The sequence below is a fragment of the Eucalyptus grandis genome, chromosome 4 (genome assembly GCF_016545825.1).
Source record: "Eucalyptus grandis isolate ANBG69807.140 chromosome 4, ASM1654582v1, whole genome shotgun sequence".
Taxonomy (NCBI): Eukaryota; Viridiplantae; Streptophyta; class Magnoliopsida; order Myrtales; family Myrtaceae; genus Eucalyptus; species Eucalyptus grandis.
This window is the reverse complement of record NC_052615.1, coordinates 20,571,586-20,588,136: the sequence shown is the minus strand read 5'-3', so window position 1 is coordinate 20,588,136 and position 16,551 is coordinate 20,571,586. Positions and strand designations below refer to the sequence as shown.

Sequence of the window (16,551 nt, the reverse complement as noted above, 5' to 3'; positions counted from 1 at the left end):
TGAGCAAATGGGTCGAATGTCAAGGAGAGAGAATCATGTTTTTGAGAAGATTAACATTGATTCTAATGATACATAGCCCAAAAAGAGAAAAAAAAAACACTAGCTTCATTCATTTACAAAATACCCACCAACAATTTTTGCTACAAGGAACAGAGCATTGCATAACTCGTCCTCGAACCGAAACTACTATGCCAAAAAATGAACCGAGAAAAAAGAAAAAGAAAGGGGAAATCTGAAATGTGTACAGAAAGAATTAGAGAGAGTTAATTTCCTGACAAAAAACAAGGGCCTACACGTAGAGTGATGCGGACCTGTAAGAATAGGTAGCTTGATGCTCAGGGAACGTCACTGACTGGCGAATCCAGAGTTGGTTTATGGATTGATGTTGCACTCCCGCAGATAGACATGATCATAATCGACATACTTCACCCAATAGTTCCGGTACTTGGGCATGCCTATCTCAAGCCACGGTTTCAAGTTGCCATTGTAGTGAATGACAGCAGCCCGCTCTATGTCCCTCTGGTTGACATTAGGATTATAACCTAGTCCCAGAACATGCCACAGCCGATCAAGTGGATGAGTACGATTCCAAAATGTAATAAGGCCGGGTGGCAGGGTCCCCAACTTCCACAACTGTCTATCGTGGTTCTGCAAATAAGAAATTCTTTTCAGTGATTTAAGGGAGAAGCAATTCAGGCCTAGTTGAGTTCAAAAAGCATTGAACACCTAATATTTCAGTTCCAAATCCCTCCACCATAGTAGGGTATATATGTAAGTTTGGCATTCTATTCATGCTCTAAAACATGTAGCATCACTTGTACTACCAAACAATGAAAGATGTGACTAACTGAATATAAGAATGTCCCAGTGAATACTTACAAGTTTCTGCCAATTGTGATACACTTCCGTGATGTTTTGCTTCTTCCATTCCTTCAAGTCAAACACGTTCATGCCATATGCCCAGCCACAAGCACGGGGATCAAAATTCTTTGAGATGAGAGGATTAGAGAAATTGAGATAGCGATCAAAGCGATGGAAGCTTTCCCCACAAGTCTCCACCGCACCATTGACCTTTCCCTTCAAATCGAGGGACCACAGACCAGTGAGGTCCTTTTGTACAACTATATCATCATCTAAAAACAGCACCTTATCCAGCTTGGGGAAGATCTCCGGTAGGTAAAACCGAAGATGGTTCAAGATAGATAAGTACTTAGGGTTCCTGTACTTCAGATTTGAATCGGAATTCGCACGATGAGTCCTGAAGTAATAATCAATCATGGATTGAGAACCTAACTGCTTGAGCACTGGACTGTAACTTGAGTTTAACCATGTAAATTCTTCTATATTCTGGACTTGAATAGTTGCTTTCCCCGGAGGATTTACTAAGAACCACATCCTCATTGCTGCATAGTTGAGCCGGTCTGTAACGATGTGGAAGACATGTTTCGAGGGTTCCTGTCCATGATCCCAAAAGAAATAAACAAGAAGTCAAGCCAAAAAGAAAAGATAAGGAAAAGAAAAGCAGAAGCATCACAACATCACCATTTTCCCTAGTCACTAAGTTTTCTACCACATACTTTCTTCTTGGAAGCCAATTTCAATAAAGTTAATCTTTACAGGCAAACAAAGATACCTTCGCATGGGTGATGGTTGAGTTCACAACAACAGCTGCTGCCAACACGTTATCAGAGAACAGTGCATAATGGAACAGCCGGGGGTCCTCCAATTTCTCTTGGTTCGGGAAATGCTGTTGGGTAGAATTCAAGGTGTAGTACTCACTAGTAAGGCGTAAGGGAAGACAATGAAGACCCTTAGGAAGGGTTTTTGCAGTCAACTGTGTCAAGAACAGCGTCTGCTTCTTGTGCACTCGCAGCTGCTCTTCCGTTGAATGGAGCATAGCCCTAAGTTTCCGTACAATAGCAGAGCAGTCATCTTGAATTTGCTTGCCTTTGGCCAATGATTGCTCCATAGCTTTCAACCGCTCATAGGAGCTGCACATTTCATCGCACTCTCTGTCAGTTCTCATAGCTAAACAAGATGAGAAACTAAATCACATTTAAAATCATACATCTGTATGTGCCAATCAAGATATCAATATAAATCAGCATACATATGAAAGTATGCAACACATGAACTTAGCAGTATAGATCAATCAACTTACTTCCTCGGCAGATCGGAATCCTTAGCTGCTGCCCCAAGCACTCGTTGAACTTCTTTGATCCGCTGCCGAAGCTCTCTAGTGAAGTGAGGATTGTTCTTAGTGGCTGGTAGAGATAAGTAAACTTTGGCCCTGATCAACTGATCTTTAAGCTGCCGGACACGAGCATCGGGCATTGCCATTTGCTCATTCTGTCCCTCTCCAGATTTTGCAGTCTCTTGTTTTCCAGCGATGACGGGAGTCTTAGAAGACTGATCTTCGGCTTTCACCTCCTGCACAAGAATTGTGAAATCTTAATTACACTCTCTGAGACCTACTGAGTTTGTTCATTTCTCAATGGATTTTCAATTTCATTTGAAACATTCAAGAAATCAACCCAAAAAACCATGCATAGTAGTTGATGGCCTAAACAACAAAACTGATGAATAAAATCCATCAATCGACTTGTTCTCTACCTCGAAAAGTAAGAAAGTAAGGACAAGAGAAAGTTCTCATAAGCAATTAAGTTTGATTGTCAAATTCTACAGTCATTACCAATGCCCAACCCTATATGCATTATGAAAAAAACTCAGACCCTTGTAAGAAATCACTAACCCAAAAGTTAAAGCAACTAAAAGAACTCCTTAACTGAAAACAACAATTTCAACACAAGGCCTGCCTGCAAGTTGTATTAGTTTAGGACCATGGAGAAAAGCACGAAACAAGCCCTTACTGCATCATATTCTCAATAACTAAGAGTTTTGATGAGTGAACTCGGCACATGAAAACTAGATAGGGTAGAGATGAATTTACCACATTCTGTGCAACATTTTTTGACGATGATCGCTTGGAAACTTTAGCCTTCCCATCTTCGTCCTTGGGAATTTTCCCTTTTCTCCCGACTTCATTTTCAGCCGCCACAGTAGATTTTTCCGAAATTCCACTCTGCACTCCTTGATTGTTCCCATCAGTCACCTGTCTGATGGGGTTCTCCTTTTGAGCTTGACTGTCATCCGTCGTCGCTGACAATACCCTTGCAGATTTATGCTCTACTCCTTCTAGTTTTTGCGAATCTAATTAATAATATCAACAAAATAAAAATTGAATAACTAAAAGCAAAAATTCAAGAAAAATTTCCACTGATTGACCGATTTTTTCTGGGACAAGATTCACACAACTTATATCACGCAATATGACGTGGAGCAGAAACAGCGAAACAAATCCGAATCCGAAACAAACAGATTAATCAATCCGAAAAAGAGTACCTTTAGTGGTATTATCCATGTACACTAATCCAATCGGTTCTTTAAGAGTTGCTGACGATTCCTGCTTCCAAAACAGAAGGGGTGAGAGCTAGATCTCAGAAAGTAACAGCACAAACAACCACAGAAAGAGAGAGAGAGAGAGAGAGAAGCAAGAGAAGAAGCAATTAGAACACCAGGACTAATATACCTGTGGAAGCACATTCAAACGACCCGCGTCACCACTAAAAGTCTGCGCACCAACACCAAGCAAAATCGCCGAAAATCAGTAATTAATCGTCTGGGGTGCTTGTGAAATAAATCTACAATTGCAAGTGGAAAAAAAAAAAAAAAAACTTACAAAGGACGTGACTTCCTCTATGAATTCATTCCTCGCTGCAAGAAATAGACAAAAGGGCAAAAACCCAACACACGTGAGACTGAGAAGAGAGATGGGAACAAATCAAAATCTGACATTTCTGGGTAAGATTCATTTCTTGAAAATACCTCGTAGCGAAAAATCATAAAAAAGCGAGAAGAAAGAAAACTCACAAGAAGCAGATTTGAAAGTGCCGATTCTATCAGTGTAGAGGATGATCGGCGCGACGACCGTCACCAGCAGCATCAGCACCACCACATTCCGCACCAGCATCATTCCCCTCCCTCTCGCAAGCCCAAGAATCTCCAAACCCCAATCGCAAACAAGAAAGGCAAGCAAGAAAGACCCAAAAAGCTCCTTCCTTGAGGCCTAAAGCGAAGACCCAGATGGCGGCTCCTCGAAACCCGGCTCCCGAAGGCTCGAATCTCAAGTCACATTGAAGGAGCGCCGCGGAAGGAAGGCACCGGCCGCCGTTTGGATTGAGAATTCGTGCGCGAGGGAGAAGGGAGTCCTCTGGTTTTCCTGTAACTGAGAGAGAGAGAGAGAGAGAGAGAGAGTAAAGCTAGAGAGAGAGGACGTTGATAATGTCTAGGAAGAGAGAGAAAGCTAGAGAGAGAGAGGGGATGGAGATGGACTGTTGATTGGAGGTTTTTTATTCAACAGATTCCACCATTTTCACTGGCCTTTCGTGTGGTTCGATGAAAAGGGAAAGGAAGCCAAGGGCGTGATCAAAGAAAGACGCGGAGCAAGGACGGACGAGATAAGTTCACGAGCGAGAGAAAGCCAAACGCTGTGAATGAACTCACTCCTTATGTTTTAAGGAAAGAGGACCAAAAGAAAGGGAGAGAGTTAATAATTTTTGTGATCTCTTTTTGTCTAAGAAAGGGAGAATTTATCGCCCAAGTTCTAGTGAAATTTATTTGAGATCCGTTTGATAACTATTTTATTTTTTTTCTAAAATGGTAAAGTGGTTGAGAAATATATTTAGAATAAGAAAAGTGAAAAATTTTATTTAGAAAAAATAATTCTTGAAACAGGGTCATTTTCTTTTTTTCATTCTTTCTTCTTCCTTTTCTAATTTTTGGCCACCGAGCCTCAGTAATGATCAGATGAGGCTTGACTGGCCTAGATCCGATGAGGTCCGCTTCGCCTAACAATGGTGAGGCTAACCTCGTGGCCTTGCCCGAGGCTAATGGGCCAAGCCCCAGCAACTACTAGGCAATGTTGAGACCTGGCTCGGATCTAGCGAGGTTAGCTTTACCTAGCAACGGTGAGGCTAACCTTGTCGACCATCACTAAGGCCTAGTGACCAACCTAGTGACCAACTAAAGGAGAAATTAAAAAAATTGAAAATTCTCAAAAATATTAAAAACTAAAAAAATTTACATCGAAGAAAATTAAAGAGTCAAACCAAACCCATTTATCTGTTTAGAAACTCGTCGAAGAATAAAAATTTTAAAAATATTTTTGAATAGAAATTTTTCTTGAAAACATAAATGTTACCAAGCGTACCTAAAATGAATAGAAGGTGTAATGTATTTTATTTTTATATTTTTTTTCATGCTTGAATTGAATATCAATTTCTCCAAAGACTTTGCTATTTTATAGTCTATCAATAATGCAAGAATTCACATCAGTTGAGAATTTTCGTGAGAAATAAATTAGTTTGAAGTAAAGGCATGAAGAAATATCAAACTGGATTTTTTTTTTTTTGCGAGACAAAAATTGGGGTAAATTGTGTAATAAGGGTGTCGGTCTGAATTTCTCATGGAACAAACATTATTTATGAGAAAACGTGTCATAAGCCATTCGTTTGGGATTTTTGATGAAATTAATCCTAATAATTACCGCCAGCATTATTTATTTATTTTTTCTCTCTTGTTGCTGATGCCAAGTAAAGTGGTGTGTCTAGAGCTTATCTTATTTTTGGAAGCGGTCTATTTTGTTTGGGTCTTTTCTTCTAGAATAGCAGCAGCAGAACTTCTCTTTCCACGCTTTGAAAAGGGTTCATTCACAAGGTTTTCTACTCAAGTGAAATTGCTTTCCAGCTGCCAACTTAAATAAATTGCTTGCCCTAATCTAGACGAAAAGATAGCGATCGACGTAAGCGCCTATTTTGTCAACAGTCGATGAAATAAAGAATAAAGAATTTAAGTTTTACTTTCTCGATTGAAAAATAAAATAAAATGAGTAATTCAATTATTGAATAATGAGTATCTTCCAAGATTAGCTCGGGTGTATCGAGACATCGTAATTTGTGCTCATTCGAAAATATTTGCTCTCTTTACACGTTTTGTAATTTCGTATTATTTTTTATGCAATTTGGCTAGAAGATTTCTCGACCAAATATTTAACTCCAAATTTTATTTTTTTTTAAAAGTAGTGCTGCGCTCAATGCATCTCCAGAAAAATCGAGTATTGTAATTTCATTCTCGACACTATTCAATCGGTTTAATTTGTTTGACACACTTGATTGTGGGCTTTATTAAGGCTCCATTATTTGAATTCGGCGAAAACACTAGATGAACCCAAAAGCCTAGGGCACCTGAATTAAGTCATTAAATGATGTATCCCCCACACATACTCCGACAGCCAAATTAGTTATGGCTGAGGACATAGGCAAAGCTGAATTTAGCACTCTATACCAAAAAGAAACAAAAACCTATCATAATATTATATTTGGCTGATTAAACAGCAATTGAGATTTGACTAATTCATTATGCATTTATTCAACCAACCCCTAGGCAATCTGGAAGCAGGCCCCCGCAATTAGAAGAGAACGATCAGTCGTTATAAGACTCCCTCTTTTAGCAAAAAATCGAACGAGATGAAATCATTTCTGAATTGGAAAATGGAGAATATAATAATTGTTGGTGGCAAGAAATAGGGAATGATGATAAAAGAAGGAGCCGCTGCTGGTAGGGACCGGAAGTGTCGGCACAACGCAACGGCTCTCTCTGTGTGGTTGAGGCTGTCTGCTCGTGCAATTGCTTTGTTTGGAGGGTCCCCCCCAACATTAAATCACATCTTCGGTTTTCCTTTTTTTTTATTATATGAATTTTTTTTATTTTTATAAATAGAATAAAAAACAAGTTTTGTCTTGTTTTGTTTTTGATTTTTCTGAAATGGCCTTTCAAACAGTGGATTTCCCAATTTTAATTTGTAATTTTCCCTTCATGGATCTTGATAGTTGCTACATTCCCTTTTGGGCTGGAATTGACTGGATCATTCCCTCTCTTGTGTCTTGAAGTTCCATGGTGAGCAGTCAGCAATGGAGTGGCACTCCACCTTGCCTGACATCATCTCCATCGGTTTATGAAACATTGAATTTCCTCCATATTTACTAATGTTTTCTGACTTGGCATCCGTTTGTTTAGCGGGAAAGGAGTAATTTGAATAATATTTTCTTTAAAAATAATTGTTCATATCGCTCGCAAAAAATGAATTAACGAAAAAATTTACATACAAATATGTTTAGTTATAAATTGTCGTTGATGATAAAAATATATTTAATTAATTAATGAATTAAAAGATACAATGAATCATTTTTAAGAAAATATTTTTCAATTCATCAAATTTTCAAGAAATAAATGAAGTCTGAAATGATTTTTATTTTCCCACGCACCAAATTATATCCACCTTGTTGTTATTTTTTCTTTTTTTCTTTATTAATTCATCTATCGTAATCGCTAATTGAATCCCCCAAAGCCATATCCGACACTCAATAAGAATTTGTCACATTACTAAAAGAACTAATTTTATAAACCGACAGTATAATATCAGCAAATAGCACTTTTTATCATATATGGTGGGGTCCATGGCATGCTAAACTGGGCTTCCTTTCTGGGAAGTGTCATGATTATTTTAGTTGTAATTGACTTATTTGGGACAGAGGGAATCTGTTTAGTTGTTTTGGAGTCTTTTGCTGAGAATTTGCCCTGATTGGGATCTAAACATGAACCAAGAGACAGGCAGTTCTTTTCATTTGAAAGTTTAGGCCCAGCCCAAACTTAGTAGATCCGAAGCTTTGAACCTCGATGAGGAATTTTGGCTCGGATCATAAAAAAATTGTTCGATTCGATTCGGCTTGGCTTGGGTCCATTTTCTAGATGGGAAAATTCATTTCTCAAAATTAATTAATATATCAGATTCAAAAATTGAAACCTCGAAATCCCATTCATATGCTCGTGTAATTACTAGTGACAAACACGATGGTGCTCAAAATTCTACAAATCTCAATTACAGTCTTCAAACATCATCTAAAATAAGAATCAAAACATGGATATAATTGAAAATCAAGATTGTTATAGGAGGTAAGGTTGGCCTTCTTAGCTTCGAGGCTGAAATCAGGCCTAGGGGTGGCAAATGGGTGAGTCGGGTTGGGTATGGGTTAAGTTGACCCATATTTGACCAATATTCTTGTAGTGTAAATCTAGTGACCAATATCTGACCCGACCCGTATCCGACCCATACCCGACTTGACCTGTATCCGACCCATATTCAACCCGACCAGTATTGCTAAAATCTATTAATATTCTAGGTATTATATGTTAATTGGATTAAAACTTCAAATTAAATTAAAAATAGTAAATAAAATAAAAAAAGTTAAAAAAACCTATAAATTGAAATATTTATAAAAAAAAATGAAAATCAAAGGCTTGCGACGGCAGAATACATGAAGATGGGGGAGGCCATGACACTTGTGGCTCCAGCGAGGCCGTCACAGCAAGCCATGGCCGAGGCGGCGGACCTGGTCAAAAAAAAAAGAAGAAGAAAAGAAAGAAAACGTTTTTGTTTTTCCAAAAGTGTTTATGGAGTAAGAAACAACTTTTTTTTGTTTCTCATTTCCGTTCTTTTTTTTGTTCCGGGAATAAAAAAATAGATTTTGAACAAAAACTAAACGCATTTTTTGTTCTTTTTTTGGTTTTTGTGAGCCGTGAGCTCTCGCGTGCGTCGCCTTTGCGGATAGGAAACCTGCAGGGTGGGCCCAGGCGCCCACCACCACGTCCACAAAGTGAATCACGCATTTTGCATTGAAGCAGCGCGGACGCGGAGTTTCGAACCCTTCTCCCTGTGGATGGGGTACCAAAGCTTTAACCATTGTGGCCACCGGACGGTGGCTCTGTTCTTTTTTTTATGTTTTCGGAAAAAAAAGATAAAAAATCTGTTCCAGGAACAGATTCCAAGAACGAAAACATGCGGGGCCTTATCTGCTAAGCAAGTTGGGCGTCTTCAATAAGCGGCCGGCTTTGAGGGAAGTGTCAGGGAAGGTTGGGACTTTATTGTAGATTCTGATTTTATTTGATTCAGTAGAAGATATTCAGAGGTAAAAGTAGGAAATTGTAATAGTGTATATCCTGCCCTCTTTTTGTAATATGTAGTATGTAGATGTATACATGTACAAGGAAATACAATGAGACGGAAATACAATTTTCCCGAAGTTTCTGTCACCGATCGCCGTCTTTCTCTCTGCTCCCGGCCGCGCTCGCTGGGCCTTCCGGTGCGTTTCTTGGGGTTTCTTGCCTAAGCTGATGCCCGTCGGCCCCCGGCGATCTCCGCCGCCCGCGCCCCGCCTCCATGAGCCCGTCCCCCGCCGCGGCGACCGACGTCCACGGCGGCGCGTGAGCTCCTCCCCCGCGAACGGCGGCCGCCGCCTCGCCTCGCGGCTCCAGTGTGCTATCCAAAATGATGCCGAGCTGCATTTGGTCGGCCGAATCCGGAGCAAGGGGCACCAGCAGGCTCGGCGAATCATCGGCGACACGATTTCGCTTGTTCACGGCCTTTGTAAAGGTGAAACCGTGCCCAATGCTCTTAAAACTATTAAAACTAAGATATGGGAGTACTTGTCGATGACTCCTAAGAAAGATGGTCATCCAGCTACTGAGCATCTTCAGATATTCATGTCATCCTCTGCGCCTGCGGCGCTTGTTATGCTCTACATGTCGACAATTGGGGGTAACAAGGACCTTGCCGAGGAGTCAATTAGGCATTTCCTAAAATCATGTATAACTGAGTTGCCAGAGTCTTTGCGATCGCACTGTGCACCAATAGTGCTGGAGTTTTGTAGGCGGCTCAGGATTATAGGTCCTCATGACCCGTTGTACTTGTCTTGCCGGAGTAGTTTTCAGTCAATGATGAAGTTTACTGAGGTTCAATGGGTATCGGAACATACCAAAAGTGTAAAGAGAGCGATATTTATAAAAGAGATATTCCCTTTTGTTAAAGAGTTGGCAGATAAGTTGTCCAAAGATTTGGAATTGTCCCTTCATACTATAGCGAATGTGGAGACTTGGAGCGCTATCTGTGATTTCACGATGTTCTTGTGCCCTTTGCGAACTGTAATGTCTGGATACATTGGTTTCGAGCATCCAATCTCTTTGCCTATGGAAATTGAACATCACGATGTTCTGTTGTGTAAGGAGGAGGTTGAATCGCTTTATCAAATCTTTGAGAACATGCTAAAGAAGATGGATAAGTGTCTTTTAAGAATGGAGCAGCACTTATCTGCAATCGTAAGTGGGGAAATTGATATTGCATGTCCAGAGTGGTCTTGATATCTTACTATTTTGAAAGAACTGAATGCCATTTCTAAACTTTATTTGGGTTCTGAGGAACAATTTTCGACAATTTTGCGCATGAGGAAGCATGCATTTTGTATGCTTGTTGTCCGTTATGCGAAGCGAAGTGATGATCACAAATGGCTTCTTGAACGCAAAGATATTATGGATTTTGAATCTATAGTGATTGCGGAGACTTGGAGCGATATCTGTGATTTAACAATGTTCTTGTGCCCTTTGCGAACTGTAATGTCTGGATACACGGGTTGCGAGCATCCAGTCTCTTTGCCTATGGAAAATGAACATCGTGATGTTCTGTTTGAGGACATGCTAAAGAAGATGGATAAGTGTCTTTTAAGAATGGAGCAGCACTTATCTGCAAACGTAAGTGGGGAAATTGATATTGCATGTCCAGAGTAGTCTCGATATCTTACTATTTTGAAAGAACTGAATGCCATTTCTAAACTTTATTTGGGTTCTGAGGAACAATTTTGGACAATTTGAATGATGGAGTGCTTATCATTTCAGTATATTGAATGGAGTTTGACATATAATTAGCACTTGTAGCTCTAGTATGTAGAGTGAATATGAGTGGGTTGGTAGCTATAACATTCCTGTTTGGTTTCCACCAAAACAGAATCAGAACCAAGAGTTTTGGATAGAAAAGTTGAACAAACAGCACGGAGTATAGATGAACTGCCCAAATACCCAGTCAGTTAGGTTCAATACATAGGTTTAATCCATTTTCTTTGCCTTCCTACTATTGCTCGTTTGATATTTCTGTCTCTTGTTTTTCTTGCTTCTTCTGCAACTGCCAGCATGCTCTCGTGCGAAGAGAACTATAAATGAGCTATGGTGGCTAATATTTCAAAGATGATGATAGATGGGTTTGAAAGTCTTTTCTTGTAGGAAGAAGAGAAAGGCTAAACCTTTAATCCAAAGGTGATGGTTGATCACGATATTGGGGCTTTTGAGGAATGGGAAGTGGGGGTCAATCCTGCCAAGTAGATAGAGTAAAATTTTAGAGACTACTTTGCTAAAGGACAAATGGTAAAGATAGTTTAAAAAAAGTCAAACCAAATGGGTCAATCAGTCAAGTTTTGATCTTCGTTTATTTAACACTTTTTGACCTGAGACCAATCTGTTGGACTGGATCAAATGAATTTGGTCTGAACAAGGCCATGGTTTAACTAAAAATTTTCGATTTGGTTTTGGAAGTATGGGTTTTTAGGCAACCTGGTTATTTGGCATGTTGAACCCCTTCTCTTTGCAGACCACACAATTATTCTTTGTGACAAAGATAGTCTCGGAGAACTAGATACACAGTGGAGTGAAAACATCATAGTATGGATCATATGGCTGCATGTTGTCAGTTAAGGCTTAATAGTTGGTTTTATTGCTGTACAAAGATAAAGATTGATCGAAGTAATTGGGGGGTTGTGTCAGCTGGAAAGTTGACCTTACAAACGCAAGATTGGTCCAGGGGCTAGAGTTGAGTTTTGCTATTATTTTTGCCTATTAGGAATTCGGGGTTGTTTCTTGGAATTCATTCGGTTCAATGACCTTGAAGTCTTAATGAAATTGCATGCTAGATGTAGAGTATTTAAATCTCATACAAGTAAGAGGAAAATGCAAAACCCCTTCAACTTTAGGTTGTACATGTTTGCCCCTTAACTTTCAACTGCAATATATTACTCTCCTAAATTTCATTTTGTGACAGCCGTTAATCCTCCATTATGATTTCAGTTAACATGTGCAATGCATATGACTTTTTAGGAGTGAAAGTGTATTTTCATCTCATTTTTCTTATGTAAATCTCTCTTTTACCCTTGGTTCTTGTAGTTTGTTATTCTTCATCTCTTTGGGGAATTTTTTTGTTTTAAATTCATGCCTACATGGAGCTGTGGGTACATAAAAAGTTTCTTGGGGGATTGCTGGGCTGTTGATATTTAAAAAAAAAAAAAAAACTTTTTGAGATCTACTTGTGTGGTCACCTTGCCCTTCTGTTATTGCAGTTCTGTTACCTTTGTTCTAAATGCCTTATCAGTATTGACATTCAACACATGAGTGTTTTGCAATTTGAACATTGAAGATGATTTATTTCATCTTGTCCTCTGTCTCCAATTGTAAGTCCTCTATTTGACATTGGTCATGATGATTACCTGAGTTCTGTTGTTTTGCTGGTATGCAGCCTCTACGGTGGAACCCTGCACCTCAAGTATTTCAACTTCTCTGGTCGAATGATAGGCTTAGCTCTGATGCATAAAGTACAAGTAGGGATTGTTTTGGATCGGGTATTTTTCTTGCAATTGGGTGGATATTCTATTTCTCTGGAAGACATAAGAGATGCGGATCCTTACATGTATAATAGCTGCAAGCAGATTCTGGAAATGGATACTGAATTTATTGATTCTGATGCTTTAGGACTAACATTCGTCAGAGAAGTTGAGGAGTTGGGATTGAGGAGAGTTGTGGAACTCTGTGATGGTGGGAAGGGCATGGTGGTGAATAGCAAGAATAGGAATGATTATGTTGATCTTCTCATAAAAGATCGGTTTGTTACCTCAATCTCTCAACAGGTATCGCATTTTGCACAAGGTTTTGGTGATATTCTTAGTGACTTGAGGTTGCAGAAGTTCTTTTTTCAAAGTTTAGAGCTTGAAGATATTGATCAAATGCTACACAGGAGTGAGAATGATATTTCTGTTGAAGATTGGAAGGCACATACAGAGTACAATGGTTACAAATCTAATTATCCTCAGATAGTCTGGTTTTGGAAGGTATGTGCCTGTGTTTATGGATTTTATTATTTAATTTGCTACTTTTGAGTCAATAATCTCTCTCTGCATATGGTAGTTTTTTTGAATGTTATCTGGTTTGTCTTTTTATTATCTTTTTTCTCATAGTCTTTTCATCGCTGTAGGCCTGTGGCGCCTCATATTCTGTTTTCCATATTATGTAAAATTTTGGATCTCAAAGATGAAGCTGGACTTGGATCCTAATTAGGAAGGATATTGCCATGAGTGAATTCCTTTGGACATTATGCCTAAAGCTTATAGGCAGCACTGTTGGGTTCATTTAAGCATCATGAGTAATAATATTATTCTATGATAGAATTCAGAAGCAAAAAGAATGGGTTGAATTCAGTAAACTGCATTAAATCATATTCATGAATTCTGATGAAATCCAACTCTAAGTAGAAACAAGAAACCTTGAATTTGAGTTAAAGTAGATATAGCAAATTTACTAAAATCCTAGCATACCTCTAATTTTCATAAGGTTACTTATCTAAAAATAGCTAGCCAAAGCAGGCAATCAGCCATGCACAGTCAGAATGCTTCATCTTCTTGGGGACTTGAGTAGGTATGTTTATTAGACATAATTAGCTTGTCTAATCTGTGGGTGCATCATTTCTTCCCATTGGAGAGAACGTGGCCTTGAGTTATGAAAGTGGTCAATTATTAGCTTCTTTTAATTTATTCTTATTGTCATTAAATTTGCAGCTGGAACCAAATAGTTGGTTAGTCTGAGCATGCTCTGGGAAAATTTGCTGAATTAGACTTCTTGTTTAAAAACCCTTGAACTTAGAATGTATCACAGAAGCAATCTACTAAAATTTGCTTAGACATTCCACATGGATGCAAACCTCTCTTCTTCTGTCCAACATAATCTTGGAGGAACATTTTAACCCGTGTGATCAAGGTCTCCATACCAGAAGTACATGTTGTCCTGCTAGGTGAGAAGGTTATCACTTGCTCATGTCCTTAGTATGCTTGCTTATGAATAGTAAGTCATCCAATTCCTTGCGCAAGTGCAAGGTGCAATCTCATCGTACCTGTCTTTATCAACCAAAACTTATTAAATAAATTAGAAGCATTCTTATGTTAGCATGGGCTCTATTTACATGGCTAGGTTTGCAGGTGTGTGCTCCTGAAAGATAATCTGTACAGATGCTCTCTTGACTATCTCAAGCATAAAAATGGTTCTCTGCATTTCTTAGTCTGGACTCTGCAGGGAGGAAAGATTGCCCTTGCTTTAAAAGGCATCGGATTTTTAATATAAAGTACAAAAGAAGAAAATTCCTGATGTCTAGGCTCTGTGACTCAACCACGCAAGATGCATAGTGGAGGCTAGTTGCCATGGCAATACATTATGGACAGACTGGGATTGTTGGATGCATAGTGTGTTTGTACTCGTATGGTTTTTAGATTGCAGTTTTCTTTGGGTTGGACTTGTGGAAAGTTTCCTCCGATAACACTTTAGTCATGGTAATTTAGTGCTGAACCATTGTAGAAGAGTAGTGATGAGATGCAATTTTGCATCACAGGATCAAAATGTAGGTCCTGAAGATACCTCATTACTGTTGGTGAACGATCCTCTAGATATGGCTGGAGAGACCTAGTTAATTCCCTAATTGGCATAAAATTATCTTCACTAATTTTATATGTTGTAATGGAAATTCTGCATTACTTTTCTCTTCATTTCATACTCTTGGTAAATCCAATGCAGATTGTCAGTGAAATGTCACCTCAGCAGAAAAAGAATATCCTTTTCTTCTGGACGTCGGTGAAGTATCTGCCCGTGGAGGGATTTCGGGGTTTGGCATCTCGCCTTTACATATACAAGTCTACGGAGCATGTGAGCCGCCTACCATCATCCCATACATGCTTTTATCGTCTGTGCTTTCCACCTTATCCCAGCATGACCATCATGCAACAATGCCTTTCCATCATCGCTCAAGAACTTGTAGGCTGCAGCTTCGGTACTCAGTGACAATTCAATTTCATCATCATTTTGGGGAGGAAAAAGTCCTTAATTGCACATGGAAGATTCAGATCTCTCAACTTGTACAGCGTATAGGGCATCTTAACCATCTGATCTATCATTGGACGATTAAAGGGGGTGTTGTAGATATTTTGTCTCGTCTGTCTTCTGTCGTTGAGGTCTTTGTAGTTCCCCTCTTTTGACTGTTCACACATATTTATAGATGCAGGGAAAGTAAGGGTGCAGGATGAAAGGGAAGCTCATCCCCTTTGCGGGACTTCATTTTTCTGGTAGAGATGGTCACTTTGCTTTGGCATGTAGATATACAGAAAGATTGACTGCAATACATCTCTCTGTCTCTCTCTCTGTCTCTATACCTCTCGCCCCCCCTTCTCTCTTCCCCAACCCACCCGTGCACCTGCGCACTTGTGCAAACACGCTCTATTATGGTTTGTCTGGATGTGTTAGTGGAAATGAATTCAATACTTCGATGGGGGGGACTGGTGAAGTTACAGCCCTCTTTCAGAAATTTTTCATCATCGATCAAATAGGTATAGGCCATCGTTGAATGTATGCAGTCATGCACCACTTGGATGCATAGTATGGGTGGCAAATGGGTGGGTCGGAACGGGTATGCATCAGGTCGAAAATGGGTCGATTCATATTTGACCCATTTAACCTATTTTGATCTATATTATTGTAATGTAAATCTAGTGATCCATACCCGACCCGACTCGTATTGCTAAAACCTATTAATATTCTAGGAAAACCCACTTCTACTATATACTAATTGGATTATAATTTCAAATTAAATTAAAAATAGTAAATAAAATAAAAGTAAAAAAAAAAAAACCTATAAATTGAAATATTTATAAAAATTAGACTATGCACAATGCACATGCTTCTCTTATTTGAAGTGAATATACCATTGAATAACTAAAAACGTAACATGAAATTTTTTTAAATAAACCTAAAAAAACTCATTTTTATGATTTTTTTTATAAAAACAAGTATTATTAAACACATTTTTATGCAATACAAATTTTTTAACAATTGTTGTGCAATACAAATTTAATGTAATTTTTATAATTCTTTTTAAAATATTTTTTAAAAATCGAATTTTTAATTTTTAAATTATTTTTATTTTATAAAATATAATTTTTATTTTTTTATAATTATTTTTTTTTCTTTTCTTTTTCTTCTTCTTCGACCGGCCATTGGCCACGACGACGACCGGCAACTAGCCACGGGCGAGATCGAGCTCATTGGCGTTGGGTAGGGCTCAATCTCGCCGATTCGGCGAGGCCGAGGTCCTGCCTAACACCGGCGAGGTCGAGGCTCCGCCCGACGCCGGCGAGCTCGAGTCTCGCCTCTCGCCGGATCTGGCGAGACTTGAGCTCGCTAGCATTGGCCAGCGTTGGGCGAGGCTCAATCTCGCCGATTTGGCGAGGCCAAGGCCCCGCCTGACACCGG

General features: G+C 39.1%; 3 protein-coding genes across 4 annotated transcripts; 2 read left to right on the top strand and 1 right to left on the bottom strand.

Moving 5' to 3' along the window:
* Positions 1–4,549, bottom strand: LOC104441185 (probable galacturonosyltransferase 4). Of its 2 annotated transcripts, none has more exons than XM_010054201.3 (9): positions 3,931–4,549; positions 3,740–3,774; positions 3,590–3,631; positions 3,403–3,463; positions 2,951–3,210; positions 2,162–2,430; positions 1,634–1,991; positions 880–1,455; positions 1–648 (listed from the first exon to the last, which is right to left on the bottom strand). In XM_010054201.3, exons 1-9 carry the CDS (start codon positions 4,031–4,033, stop codon positions 373–375), a joined length of 1,980 nt encoding a protein of 659 aa, XP_010052503.2. In that variant the 5' UTR covers positions 4,034–4,549; the 3' UTR covers positions 1–372. The 2 variants fall into 2 exon arrangements, with proteins under 2 accessions (XP_010052503.2, XP_010052506.2); XM_010054204.3 differs by having other exon boundaries at positions 2,951–3,195.
* Positions 4,550–9,035: 4,486 nt separating this feature from the next.
* LOC120286283 (E3 ubiquitin-protein ligase UPL5-like) lies at positions 9,036–12,609 on the top strand. The gene is made up of 2 exons (XM_039311597.1): positions 9,036–10,698; positions 12,506–12,609. The coding sequence occupies exon 1, from the start codon at positions 9,289–9,291 to the stop codon at positions 10,309–10,311; it is 1,023 nt and encodes a 340-aa protein (XP_039167531.1). The 5' UTR covers positions 9,036–9,288; the 3' UTR covers positions 10,312–10,698; positions 12,506–12,609.
* On the top strand, positions 10,393–15,444 carry LOC120292551 (E3 ubiquitin-protein ligase UPL5-like). Its single transcript, XM_039310800.1, has 3 exons — positions 10,393–10,730; positions 12,506–13,094; positions 14,824–15,444. Exons 1-3 carry the CDS (start codon positions 10,393–10,395, stop codon positions 15,085–15,087), a joined length of 1,191 nt encoding a protein of 396 aa, XP_039166734.1. The 3' UTR covers positions 15,088–15,444.
* The last annotated feature ends 1,107 nt before the right edge of the window (positions 15,445–16,551 follow it).